Consider the following 13,533-nt stretch of genomic DNA (forward strand, 5'->3'; position numbering starts at 1 on the left):
AACATGAGCTTTGGCATTTATTATTTTCTGATTAAATAACTTTAAAATTCCCCATCATTATCAATGACTTGTGTGTGAGATCAACATGTTTTAGAAGGAAGAACTAATGTACCAATATTTTGAATTTCACAAAAAACAAAATTTCTGTCAAAAATTATCAGGAATGGATTTGATCACAGAGCGCCTGGCATTGCCTCAATGCGGCTTCACACCAGAAACTCCATTTAGTAGCAAAAAAAGAGCCTTCAGAGAATTTGCTAGCAAAGTTAACAAGTGTGTCTGTGCAAATATTGTGAGGGTTTATCAGTTTAAACAGATACTTTTTTTTTTTTTTTTTAAAATAAAAGACAGAATTTCCTACAGGTCTCCTAGAAACACTTTCTAGTTTAAATTTTCCAGAATCAATGAGGACTCCAGATACTCAAATTTCTACAATTTATCTTCATTTCCATTTTAAAAGCAATAGTTTCCTGAATCTTAACACCTGGTCTGGCTTTCTAGAGAACCCATGAATTAGGCCTCCCTTAAACTGATYAATTTTCCATCTCTCAGAAAAATACCTAAGTTAAGCCATTTCTAGGTAACATTTCAAATTCTCATGGGTAAACAGTTTCTGTTTAAAAGGGGTTTTCTGTTTTATTTCATAGGCCTGATTTTGCATTCTCAGTCTTGTTTTCTACTCTCACATACTGGTAACAACAGCTTAGTAATGAGGACTTTCACAATATAGCATTGCTAGACTTTTCAACTTGTTACAAGTTAATTGCTCTCTCTTAGAGCCTTTTCACATGATATAAAATAGGTCATCTGTCTTTATACTTTCTTACTTTAAAAACCACTATGGATAAACCTGAATATGAAGAAAAAGAAAAACACAAACTGGAAGGAAATGGGCAGTTAGCAATGTTAGCTAGTACATTTTCAACATTTCAAATGCTCATCTATTCACCAGGTCTGAATAAATCACAGGTGTTTTTACACAGCTTTGAAGACCACTTAGATCAAAATAGTAGACATATCAATGGGTACTCTTTTGAACAACACTGAAGAAACTAAACTAATTGGAAGATACAACAGCAATCAAAACTTACTTTTGGATATTGTAAAATACAGGAAACATGGTATTTTGTCCAAATGTTTCCCCAGTTTAAAGATAGGAGTAGGAAGGTTTGCATAGGCAAGTAAATACAATTATTATTATTATTACTATTATTATTATTATTACATTGAAATTAAATTCACTTGTGTTTGTAAGTACAGTTTGAAGTAATTTCAAATTACATAGCAACTTGCTATTTTTTCCTACCCATCCTACTTTCTCTGGAGATACGAGATAAATCGAAAAACTAAAGAAAGGATCTCAAGAAGGATCTTGTTCACAGTTTTCCAGCAAAGACTGCTCCTAATCCTGACTCTCCTATACATTTCTAGAAGAATGTAGAAAATCACACCATGATGCTGATATTATGCCAAATCTTTGCATTTATTGGTTAAACGTTATTTTTTTGTTACATATATGCTATTTTATTTATAAGGTAACTTATTAAAACTCTGGGGTTTTGTTTTTTTTAATGACGTAATTTGATTGTAAGCCCAGGGCTCTCAATATTAAAGAAAAAGCTAAGAAATACCAGTATCGCCTCATCCTATTGGAAAATTTTAGAAAACATTTTGCTACATACATCAACCCATTCTTTTTATACAATCATTGATTGTGCTGATAGCAAAAATAGATGGTTTATTCAATTATTACAGTCTGTTTTAATTCAACGTATCAGTTATCCAGATTCAGATTCAACATTAAAAKACTAATGTAAATTACAAGTATTTGCAAACTGTCTTTTACATACCTCTTCAGCTTTCTGAGTTTCTGCACATCTATCTAAGTAGATTCCCTGAAGCACAGAACCCACAATAGTCAGTCCTTTACCAGCCTTCAACTGAGAGGTAAAAGAAAGCAGTCTAGGGTGTTTCACTAACTGCTCATTATCCAAGTTTAACAAGACCAAAAGTTGAGGTCTGCCAAACAAAGGGGACAAACAAAGTTAAGTGCACAAACATATTCATAAGCAAGAACTGGAAAATTAAAATGAATAATTAATAAAATACAGATTAAGTGCTTAATTCAATGGAAAACACTCAACTACTAAGTAGGTAAACCATAATTTGCAACAGCAACTACAGTTCAGGTACAGAATAACAGTGCAAATCATCATAATGTCACTCTGAAAAGCTTCCTTAACAATTTTATCCAGAAAATTATAAAATCACAATTATCACCCTTCCTATGTCATCTGGTGTAATTTGCTCCTTGAAATGACTAAACACTGAATGCACACCCCATTTTTTACTGCTCCATTYAGCTGGATTTGGGAAAAGCTCTAGAAATTGAGGTTTCACCTCTGGGTAGTCTCTTCAATGCTTAATTATTTTGTCACGTTCCCTCATTTTCCTACCCTAATCTGCTGTAAGGAATCTGACTCCATCTTCTCAGTAACCTTTTAYGTTTTTGCATGTTCAAAAGTTAATTAGAACAGCTTTTAGGCTCCTCTTCAGCCTCCTCCAAGCTGAACAAGGATACCTCCCCTTAGCCTCTCTCCACAGGAGATACGCTCCTGTGCTCCAACCATCATTTGTGGTTGTCAAGTGGTTACTTGAGTCTATTCTGCCATTCCTACGTCAGGGAGCCTAAACATGGAATGATTTTCTAAATGTATTCTATTGAGTGCTAAACAAAAAGAAATATCTCCCAGTATATTTACTTTTCAATATACTATCTATCCTCCTGTTAATACTGTCCAGCATGTCATTGCCAAGACACACTTCTGGATTACCATCTACTGGGAACCACAGGTTCTTTTGACCAGAGCAGCTTCCCAGTCTTGTATCATTGCTCTGAATATGCCTGTGCCAGGTACTGAATTTGCAGTTACCCTTCTGGATTTTCATAATGCTCTTAAAAACTCACTCCTCTACTTGTGAAGGTCCATCCGAAAGAACAGTCAACTCCTTAATCATACCAATAGTACCCCAAGTTCAGTACCCAAGTTCAACTGTATACTAGGTGACGGCACATTCTATTTCCTTTAATAAATATTCAATCTACTTATTTTCCCCAAACCAACATTTTATACTTTTTCTGTCATTGCTACAAAAGACTGATGAAGAGCTGGATCATACTTCCTACCTCAAAACTAGCACAGTTTAAGATGTAACAAGATGGTTCCATTCTAGCAATTCCATTGACACAATAGAAAGAGCTCTCATTTGGAACTGAAGCAGTCAAATATTTAACAGGATTGTCAACACTACATTCTATTGGTGTCTCCAAGATGCCAAGCTCATCTGTCCCAGTACAAGCGGTAAAATAATGCCATTATACCGAGGGGYAAACAGAACATTGCATGCACATGCACCACCCTGAGATACAATCACTGAGCAGTGACTAGAATTAAAGTATCACATTACAYTTATTAGAAGTGACAATGTGCAAATGTCCTTTGTTTTTAAATGTTAAGTAATTTTTTAATGTTGGCTTTGATGAAAATTGAATTTAACAAGTAAAAAAAAAAGCAAAAATAGCCGTGGACATCTAACTTCATTACATTCAATGAGAGATTTTGTTTTAATGGTATCAAAGAAATTTAGAAACTGCTACTATTGAATGAAGCTATACAAAAAAGAATGCCACAAAAATAAAATCAAACAAATAAAGGGTCATCTGTATATATATATACACAATGTATTTCAGTGGGAACATATACAAAAGCCAAAAAAAAAAGTACTTATGGAATTGCAGTGTTTCTTCTGTAGACAATGAGACTCAAGGATAACTGTTTCTTTGAATCTGAAAAGTCTATAAATAATCTAACATTACAATTTTTCTGCACTTTTGAAAACCATGTCAATACCATACGGATTTAAGTTCAAGTTAGTTTGCCCATATGTATAGCAAAGTTGATTAGATGCTGATCACAACTCACATTCCATCCCAGTAAAACAGTAGTATTGCAATGACATCAGTGCCATACCCAACTTAAAACATTATTTGAATGGCCAATTTCACTTTGTCTTTATTTCACTGCTTTACCACCAATATTCCAAATATATTTACATATTTCAAGGATTTTGTGACCRTGAAAATTATAGGACTTTACCTCCAGTTCTTTGTGTGAGGAGGACCATCTTCAACACGAAGCAAAGCATAGCGAGCTGCATTCAGAGACAGTCCTCGGATTCCGTCGCCCCACTCTTTTTCCGCTCTTGAGGATATAGAAGAGATTCAATCAACAGAGTCCCATTTATTTATACAAATAAAGTAATTTTTTCATGTGGGGGATAAAGGATGTAAAAAAATATCACCTTTTTTTTTCATAAATGCATGAAAAAACCTTGTCTTGAAGATTTAAATCAAGACTAAAGACTTACTAAGGTGAARCAGTTTCAGGTCCCTTCAAGGTAATTTTTCCCGAACTTATTCATATTTACTATGGTCTAGTTTATTAATACTTTGAAAGCATTTTTGTAATGGTGAGAGCTTCTTAAGTTGCTTTTTAGCACTAGAATGAACAAGCAAAGSATACGTAAAAGGATTTGTTTTAAAGCGGCAAAATCAATAACTGAAACTTGACTTCACATGTTTATAATCTATCTTTTCTCAGTACCACCACTATAGCCTTCTCCACTTTCTTTCCTTCCCAGCTTCTCTYCCAGAAAGCCAACAGCTCCATCCATTCTCCTGACCATTTTTAATCTCCCTACATTTTCCAGTCCTTTTAATTCCRATATTAGAATACTGGTGATTGAAAGTGATCAAGAGAATGGATTCTACTACGGCAAGGGGTCCACCTCCCTTGCCCACCTCCCTACCTCTGATTTTCATTTATTAATTCTCTCTGAACTTTGCACCTCTAGCAAAACATCTCTTTCAACAGGGTATGTGCCAACATTTGTTGAACCTATATACAAATTTGGAATTATGCATAATTTTATGTATGTACCTATATACATACACACAGGCAGAATTGTTACCATCTGATCTGACTTCCTCACTAAAACTGGGAAATTAATTTCTTTATCATTAGCCCAGGAAATGGAGATATTACAATGTTTTCCTGGATTAATCTGGAACAGGAGGTATTAAAAGATGGAGAATCCACAGGGTGCAGCAGTTTATACCAGCTGATCCACTTAAGAGTTGTGCTTARTCACTCATCAAAACAAGTGGCCTATCTTTAATTTCCTCCTCCAAGATCTTACTGCTTTCTTTCAGCATAGGGTATCTTTCCTTAGAAAGGGATAGCATGTACATTTACTGATCATAATTACCTCTAGTGTTTGTATATGTTGCTTAGTGGGGTTTGTTTTTGTGTTTGCTGTTTTAGCTTTTTGGAGTTTTTTTATGAACACAGCATGCTCTTTAAGGCTCATACTTGCTCAGCATTTCCTAGAGGTATGACTATCTCTTGAAAAATGCATATAGTGCAAAGTATGTTGCAATGCAAAGATTAATTCTAGAAAATATTCAAGTCCACACACACACACAAAAGTAAGGTTTGAGCTTCTGCACAAGGTAATAAAAATTTACAGGTTCTGTAATAGTCGCTGCTTGATATTGAGAAGTAATGCTCCTGAAGCACAAAAAGTTTACATCATCTCTGCTCCAATGAAAGTCTACTTCCCAGACTTACTGGTTCTTAATTCTATCAGTTTTGGCTGTTGAAAAGTTTGGAACAGAGCTTCCAGAAAAATTCAGATCTGAAAACTTACTCTTAATAGACATAGGATCTTACCTTGTTTCAAACAATACTCCAAACTTTATTACTTTAGTTGTATCTATTTCGTACAAAATAGCTTTTTGCTGAATGTTAAAGATATTAAATATAGAATAAATAAGATATATGGTCTTACCCTCTATATTCTATGTATTTGTATATACATCCTGCGATTAGCATGGCAATCAAAGCATAGTACCAAGAGCAAATGAACATCAAGGCAAGACATAAACTCATCCCCAGGAATGAAAGAGTCCTAAAAGAAACCATTTTTTTCCATTTTTTTAAATAGGCATGCAAATGTTCTACAAAGTTCACTTATTTAAGTTAACTTCCAGAAATGCCTTTCTTCTTCAAAGGCCATTTTTCAGCTACCATAAAAGCAAAAATACATTGGTCAAATTTCAGCTTATAAGAAAAAATTGCATTCTGAACCTGTGCATGAATAAATAATGCATCTAAATTAGACATAACAATAGATTAACTACATTTGTCAGTGTTGAAACTTTATCAGGACTTCCAAATAAGGTCAGTTTCAAAACATATTATCATTTACTACTGTTGATTTGAATTTAAGCTAAAAAAAATTTAAACAGTAATGAATAACATTGTTACTTTCAGCAAAAATATTTGATTAATTTACATTCAATTTAAACCATCAGTTCTATTTGTCACTTTTGTTGTGGCTTGTCTCTTAGGCAGTAAGACAATAGAATACAGAAAACAATCTTCTAAAGGCTATGAAGAAATAATGGCTATAAGCTGAAAGAATTACAGAAGCATTTCCAGACTTAAGTCTACATACCTGGTTTGCCCACCCTTATTATCAAATAAAGATGTAAATCATGTCAAAATGGGCGCATACTTTTAGTCACTTACAATCTCCCAAGTCTATTTTCACCCAATTTCCAAATTAGAGCTAGCTCAAAAAATAAAATGCCATCCCAATTCTAGCCAAACATTCCAACACCTGCTTTGGCTAGAAGCAGTCACACAGTAAATCAGCTGCCTCACTGATGTCTCTGAGAAAAACATAAAAAGGAATGTGACTACTAAACACACTCAACAATATTTTTCAAAGCTACARCTGCAACATTTCATTTTCACTCAATGGAAGAACATAAGGAAGTTTAAAAGGAAAGAACATAAGCAACTCCTAGAATCATGCCARCTTACCTACTAAATGCTCTAGTAATTAAGGTTATTTCAGCAGTAAAATTTCTTATCAGAATTGTTCTTAAATAAATTCTATATTTTTAACATACAATTACAAAAAAAAAAAAAAAAATCACGAAGTTCCCAATATTAGTTTGAAATGTTTAAACTCTTAACCCATTGAAAGACACTAAACAAAAAAGCCATACTGTCACCTTTTGTATTATTGGCCTTTATTCACCTTTTAAAGGGTTGACTTCAGTTATCAAATGCAATATCCAAAGCATATTTTAAAACAAGTCATCACATCATTAATGAGCCATCAATGAGATGTATATTGAATGAGATTTTTTTCTGTACACGTTATGGGTTTGTGCATTTTTTGCATAACCAAAATGAACACAGTCCCAAACTTCCTGAACACTTTTATCAGCTCTACTTAAGGATGTATAGGAGGCAGATTTTATGTTTTTTGATCCTCATTTTCACACAGAATATCTCTTGGCATACAAGCAGGATGAAATATCACCCTGTAACCCCTTCCAAAACCACATACATTACCTACATTTTCATGATCACTGTTACTGCTATAGCGCTATTCCAAGCACATGAAAACAAATGGTGCTCTTATTCAGTGCCTGAATCATAACTCATTTAAGTCAGAAAGGAGATGTTTTTCATTGCAATAAAATCAACAATTTAGGGCAGTATAATTAGTTCTAACTTTTCTGAATGAAGAAATATTCCCTACCAGTGGTAATACTTGAAACGAGGTCTCCAGTTGGGAGTTCGCAAAAGTGTTTGAACTGCACAAGCCAGATTTACAAACATATAACACATAAGGAAAAACCTGTTAAGAAAAGAAGAGCATTTTCTAATAAGAAATTTACTTGACAGATGTACATTAAAATAGAAAACAATCCAAAAAAGGGAAGGAAGGTGTTTGTTTTCCTGTACACTGTGTTCAAAGCGGCCAAGAGAACACAAGACATACATGAAGATTACTTATAGAATATTGGGCTGCAAAATACGGTATTAGCATAATATAGAGCCTCAAACACATATTTTGGAGACAAACATGGCAAATAACTGACAATCAGAGTCCATAATTTTTGGCTGGGACAGAGTTAATTTTCTTCTCTTTCTGCAGTAACTCACTTGGTATCATGTTCTGGACAAAGTCAATAGAATTAAATTCAATTCATCCTAAAATATTGATCTGTTTTGTCTGTCTATGTTAGACGCACTTGACCTAAAGTGGGAATTATTGTTATTTTAAAATGCAAGTTTTTTTGAAGTTGAACATATTTTTATTAGCATTCAAGACCTCTATCATGGAAAAACTTTTTTGTGCCTAGAAATTAGTTCAGCCAAAACATATTGTTGTTTCATACTACCTCCAGGATCAAACAGGAATATAATTTGCTAGAAAACAAAGCCTAATATATGTATTATTTTAAAAAGAAAAAGCATTAGTTAATTTTAAAAAAAGTACTATTTAACTTACGAACACAAAACATCACACTCCTACTTACATTGAAAGAATTGGTGCTACACTGTCCAGTGATGCTATCAAAATTCCTATTTCACAGATACCAGCAGTGAGGAGCAGAGCCCAAGTTGGTTCTCCATTTGCTTTTCCATGACCAAATATCTAGTTCAATTCAAGTTAACAGTAAGATTAGGGAAAGCTGTTCATAATACAGTTATCAACTATGATGCAATTTATGAACTAACTTAACTTAGTTCTAAAAGTAGTAACTAAACTAAAAATAGTAGTTAGCTACAAAGGAAAATGATGCAATCGATACTATAAAAATCCAAATTTAAAATTGCAAAACACACATTTCCAATATGAAATAATRCTTACTAAAGTAAGCAATGATTACATATCATTAAAGTCCTACGGCAGCTGTTGTTGAAATATTCTAAAGTAAATTAAAAACCATATGCATTATTTACTTTAATAAAAAGCTAATATGGTCTAGGGCAGTATTTTTTGTAACATAGAAATTAGAAGTCAATTCAGTACTTATCAATGTAATGTTGACCCTTAAAGAGGACTTATCTAAGACTATGATCCTTCACAGAGCCCTACCAAAAACCATTTTGCATGTGCAATTTCCTTTGTGGAGAACTCTATCCAGCTATACTGGTGACAGATGGCAAAATGCTTTGCCTGAAGCTCCAGTGGTATTTATTCTCCTCCATATTTCTCAATTCAGTTACAGAAATTAGGTCCTCATTCATTTTTCATACCGTCTTCTTCCTTTAGCATCCTGTCCTTCATCCATTTTCCTACCATTATATTAAAATCCCCTTCTTTTCTACTCATGCTCGAGTCTTTTGTTTTTTAATTAAGCATGTTGTACTCTTGCTTTTCTATTAATCTCCTTGCATTCATTTCCATGACTGTCCATGCAGTAGTCATATAACTCCAAATCTGCAAGGACATCCTCAAGTGTCAAATCCCTCTTTAAATATCCTGATTCTCTTCAGTTCCCTCTTTCACTTCCCAAACCACAAATCTTTTTCCTTCTGATTATTCACTCCTTTSAAGTCTAACTATGAAGACATGTAATCTTACTGTCACCATCTCAGTACCAAATTTCTACTTCAGGCAGAAGTAATTTTTTTTGTTTCTCTTTCTCTATACTACCCAGCACTTGCAACTTACTGCATTACAATCCTTTTCCATTGACAAGTCAAACACCACCACTACTCAGTCCTTCCACCCTAGCATACTTAGTGTATTTACTTCCTGTTACTGACACACATAGTCTTGCAAGTCTTGAGGTAAGCTTTCAAATTCCAAACTTCACCACAGAGATCAGAGTTTTGCTCTCCAGACACTATTATCTTTTGGAGTTTTAGTTACTTATTTTTAACTCAAGTCCGGTTGTTTAGGTTTTGCAGATGCAGCTCAGCAAGAATTCTCTCATCATCTTCTGCTTGCCAGCTCCTTTACTTTGAGAAAAATCTGATCTATGTATTTTTAAAACATGCAGAGATATTCGAACAAATCCTCATGTTTGGAGTCATGGGATAGAATTCTATTGTTACATCTTTACTGACTTCATCTATCTTACAAAAATGAATAAAAATTAGAATTTTATAATATGAGAAGGGTTATGCAGTTCCATAGTTTACAAATCTGTAAGCCATAAACACACCTGGAGTCTAGAAGTTCTGTTATTAGTTGCTTCTTAGTTCATTTACTTCTGTTTATAGAATACCTATATTCTCAGTTTGGAACCACTAACTCTTTATGTGTAAGAACAAACATAATTAAATTGCATTGCACAAAAATACTGAAGCTCAAACTTTGTCCTACAACAGACTGATCTACTATTCTACACAAATAGAACCAAGCTCCAAATCTTTTCTTCAAATTGTATAGGAACAGCAGAACTAATACCCCAAATATTTTTTTTTGTCAAAATAGAAGCTACATTAGAAGTACTGTAATAACAAGAAGAAAAAAAACTCACTTGAATAAACGGTACAATGCCATCTCTTGCAATGGCCTGCAACAAACGGGGTGCACCAGTGAGGCTCTGGAGACCAGCACCACATGTTGAAAAGAATGAACCAATCACAATAACCCATGGAGAAGGCCAGGCCAGTGTACCAACCACCAGATTTCCATTAACTGCCTCTCCAAACCTTAGGAAAGAACAGGAGAAGCAAAAATAATTAAAACAAACAAAAAAAAAATCAGTAAGCATTAACCCAACTTTCACTATAGCTTCAACACCCACATTGCAATCCTTTTGGACAAYGGCACTTATTAACAGTAAACACTATCTTACAATATGCACTATAGGATTTCCCAACCAAGCAATTTCTCTTTATTGTGCTGTTATAAAGAAGACATTATAATTGCTTCACATTAAGTGCTGCCGCTAAGCAGACATGGAGCAATTATCAGCTATCTAGGCAAAATTTTCAGAATTAGCAGCAATAGCAGGCATATATACATACATATMTTACAGATTCTCGTGACAGCTAGGAACTACATTGCAACAGTCTGTTCCACTACTAATACAAGTATACCTTGGGGCATAAGCAAGATATTCACAAAAAGTATTAGCCTTTCCTTTTACAAGTGTGATACTGACATCCAACAAGTAAATGGAGAAATTACTAGACACAAGCATTTAAAATTTTCCACATATTCTGACTATTGCACTATCTGGTGCACTTTTTAATTTACTAGAAGTCAGGAAGAGGTGCTATCATTACAGTCATGAGAGTCCCAAAMACTACCTTCACTGKTTTTTTTTTTTTTTTTTAGGTATCTAAACTTATGTTAATTTAGGCATAACTTAAATAAACTACAAATAGTTTATTTCTCCCTCACCCCTACTTCAAAGTGACAGTTTTGTTTTAAAAGTGAGTAAGGTTCTTGTAGTTCATTTCATCTTACTGTTGTTAGTAAACAGCCAAAACTAATTTTAAGGCTATCTATACTGTGAGAGCACCATTATTTTTTCCCAATGTGTTTAGGTTTTGCAAAATAAAACACCAGAGGAAAACTCCACAGAAATGAAAGAAGAGAAAAATTAAGAAAATTAAACGCTTTTTAACTTTTCAGATCTGCTTTTAAAATAGGGTCAAGAAACACAGAAATAAAGTGAATTTAATTAGCCAGTGTGCAAATTACTGCATATGCCCAAGTCTGGATGCATGACTACCTACTACTTTCAGCAGATGGGGAAGAAAAATGTAAATCACACTCCTTTTTATCCTTTTTATAGACAAAAATCATATTATGCTTCTATAACAAAATTTATACAACTGCACATTTATTCTTAGTTCAAATTCTAATGCCTGCTTTTAAACTAAACACAGGATAGAAGTAACTTGAAGAGATGCAAGAAACAGAAGAATGTGCAACCTACTTTTTCCCATTGCAGATATGACAATCATAATGAAAAATGCCTCAAAATCCAGTTTTTAAACCAGACTAAAAATCTATACACTTTACTGTTTTGCTGTATTTCAGCCAAATAAGAACTGGCAGCAATGTCAATGAAAGTTCATGGATTCAAGGTTCTTGCCACAATGCAACCTAGTCTAATAACAGCTTGCAAAATTCCCTCCCTGCCCTGTAAATTTCAAAAATGTGAGATTATTAGCTCCGCATTAATTTCTTATTTCAGAATTCATTTACTATTTCCTAGGCAGTTTCATTTGGCTTCTATATTTACTGTGAAGAAAAAAACAATCAGATGTTTTCACTGATTCAGTAATATTTTAAAGTAAAAATCACAGAATCACAGGCAAGGTTGGAAGGGACCACAGTGGGTCATCTGATCCAACCTCCCTGCTCAAGCAGGGTCATCCTAGAGCACAATGCACAAGATTGTGCACAGACAGTTCTTTCATATCTCAAGTGAGGACAACCTCTCTGGGCAGTCTGTTCCAGTGCACAGTTACTTGCACWGTTAAGAAGTTCTTCCTCATATTCATGTGGAACTTCCTGTGCATCAGTTTCTGCCCACTGCTTCTTGCCCTGCTGGTTAGCACCAGTGACAAGAGCCCAGGTCCATCTTYTCAGTCCTCCTTTAGTTACTTAGATACATTAAATTGATGAGATCCYCTCTCAGCTGTCTCTTCCTAAGAYTGAACAGACCCAGCTCCCTTAGCYTTTCCTCATAAGAGAGATGCTCCAATCCCTTTATCATCTTTGTAGCCCTTCACGGAACCTGCTCCAGGAGCTCCATGTCTCTCAGGCACTGAGAAGCCCAGAAATGGACACAGCAGTCCAAATGCAGCCTCACCAGGGCAGAATAGAGGAGCACTTGCCTCCCTCGACTTGCTGGCAATGCTCTTCCTACTAATGCTACCCAGGATTACACTGGTTTTCTTGGACACAAGGGCATACCACTGGCCCAGCACAGAACCCTGGGATACACCACTAGTTATGTGCCTCCAACTAGACTCTGCCAGTGATCATGACCCTCTGGGATTTGCCAGTCAGCCACTTCTCAATCTACCTCACTGTCCACACTTCTTGAGTTAGCCAATGAGGATGCTGTGAGAGACAGCGTTGAAAGCCTTTCATGGATTCCCTGCTGCTTCTTGTATTAGCTCTAATTAGAATCCAGCTTTTAACTTATGCTTTTCCTTCTAAGCTAATGAAATAAGTTGTCTTAGCATGAACTTCACCACCTTATAAACAATATCTCAAAGCCACTGCTTTACCACCAAAAGTAAACATGGGCCTCAGTAGAAAAGAGAATCAGACACCTGCAAGAAAACAAAYGTGAAACCTGACAACAGTTTCATCTTAACCAACTTGTCCTAATGGAGAAATTGATCAAAATCTGGAGATTCTTTCCATACTCATGTCCATCACATTTATTCCCTTCATGCTTCATATTGTGCCTTAAATTTCATCAGGCAATCACATGGTTGAAAACTGACATGTCTCCTGATGTACAACTGATATTTTAAAACAAAAAATAGTCATACATCCAGCGGAAATTATACGTCTGATAGTGCACTGCAGTCTTATAAATTCCCCATGTAATTCTCAATTTTTTTCTTTATTCCTCAAAAGTCTATTACTTCTCCCAAAGTAATATCCCCTTTTCCC

General features: G+C 34.7%; 1 protein-coding gene across 3 annotated transcripts in view; it reads right to left on the reverse strand.

Annotated features, from left to right (window-relative positions):
- The window catches only part of LOC130574306 (solute carrier family 12 member 7-like), a 63,870-nt gene that overhangs the window by 20,042 nt on the left and 30,295 nt on the right, over window positions 1-13,533 (reverse strand). For 2 of the 3 annotated variants that reach the window (XM_057367461.1, XM_057367463.1), the window contains exons 12-17: window positions 10,421-10,595; window positions 8,465-8,583; window positions 7,681-7,779; window positions 5,911-6,030; window positions 4,158-4,262; window positions 1,851-2,019 (exon numbers count right to left, since the gene is read on the reverse strand). In XM_057367461.1, coding sequence (XP_057223444.1) covers window positions 1,851-2,019; window positions 4,158-4,262; window positions 5,911-6,030; window positions 7,681-7,779; window positions 8,465-8,583; window positions 10,421-10,595 — 787 coding nt within the window. The remainder of the gene's footprint in view (window positions 1-1,850; window positions 2,020-4,157; window positions 4,263-5,910; window positions 6,031-7,680; window positions 7,780-8,464; window positions 8,584-10,420; window positions 10,596-13,533) is intronic. The other variant, XM_057367462.1, reaches the window with a different exon arrangement.

This window comes from Malurus melanocephalus, unplaced genomic scaffold (assembly GCF_030028575.1).
Source record: "Malurus melanocephalus ecotype Western Australia unplaced genomic scaffold, MMel_1.1 scaffold_79, whole genome shotgun sequence".
Lineage (NCBI taxonomy): Eukaryota > Metazoa > Chordata > Aves > Passeriformes > Maluridae > Malurus > Malurus melanocephalus.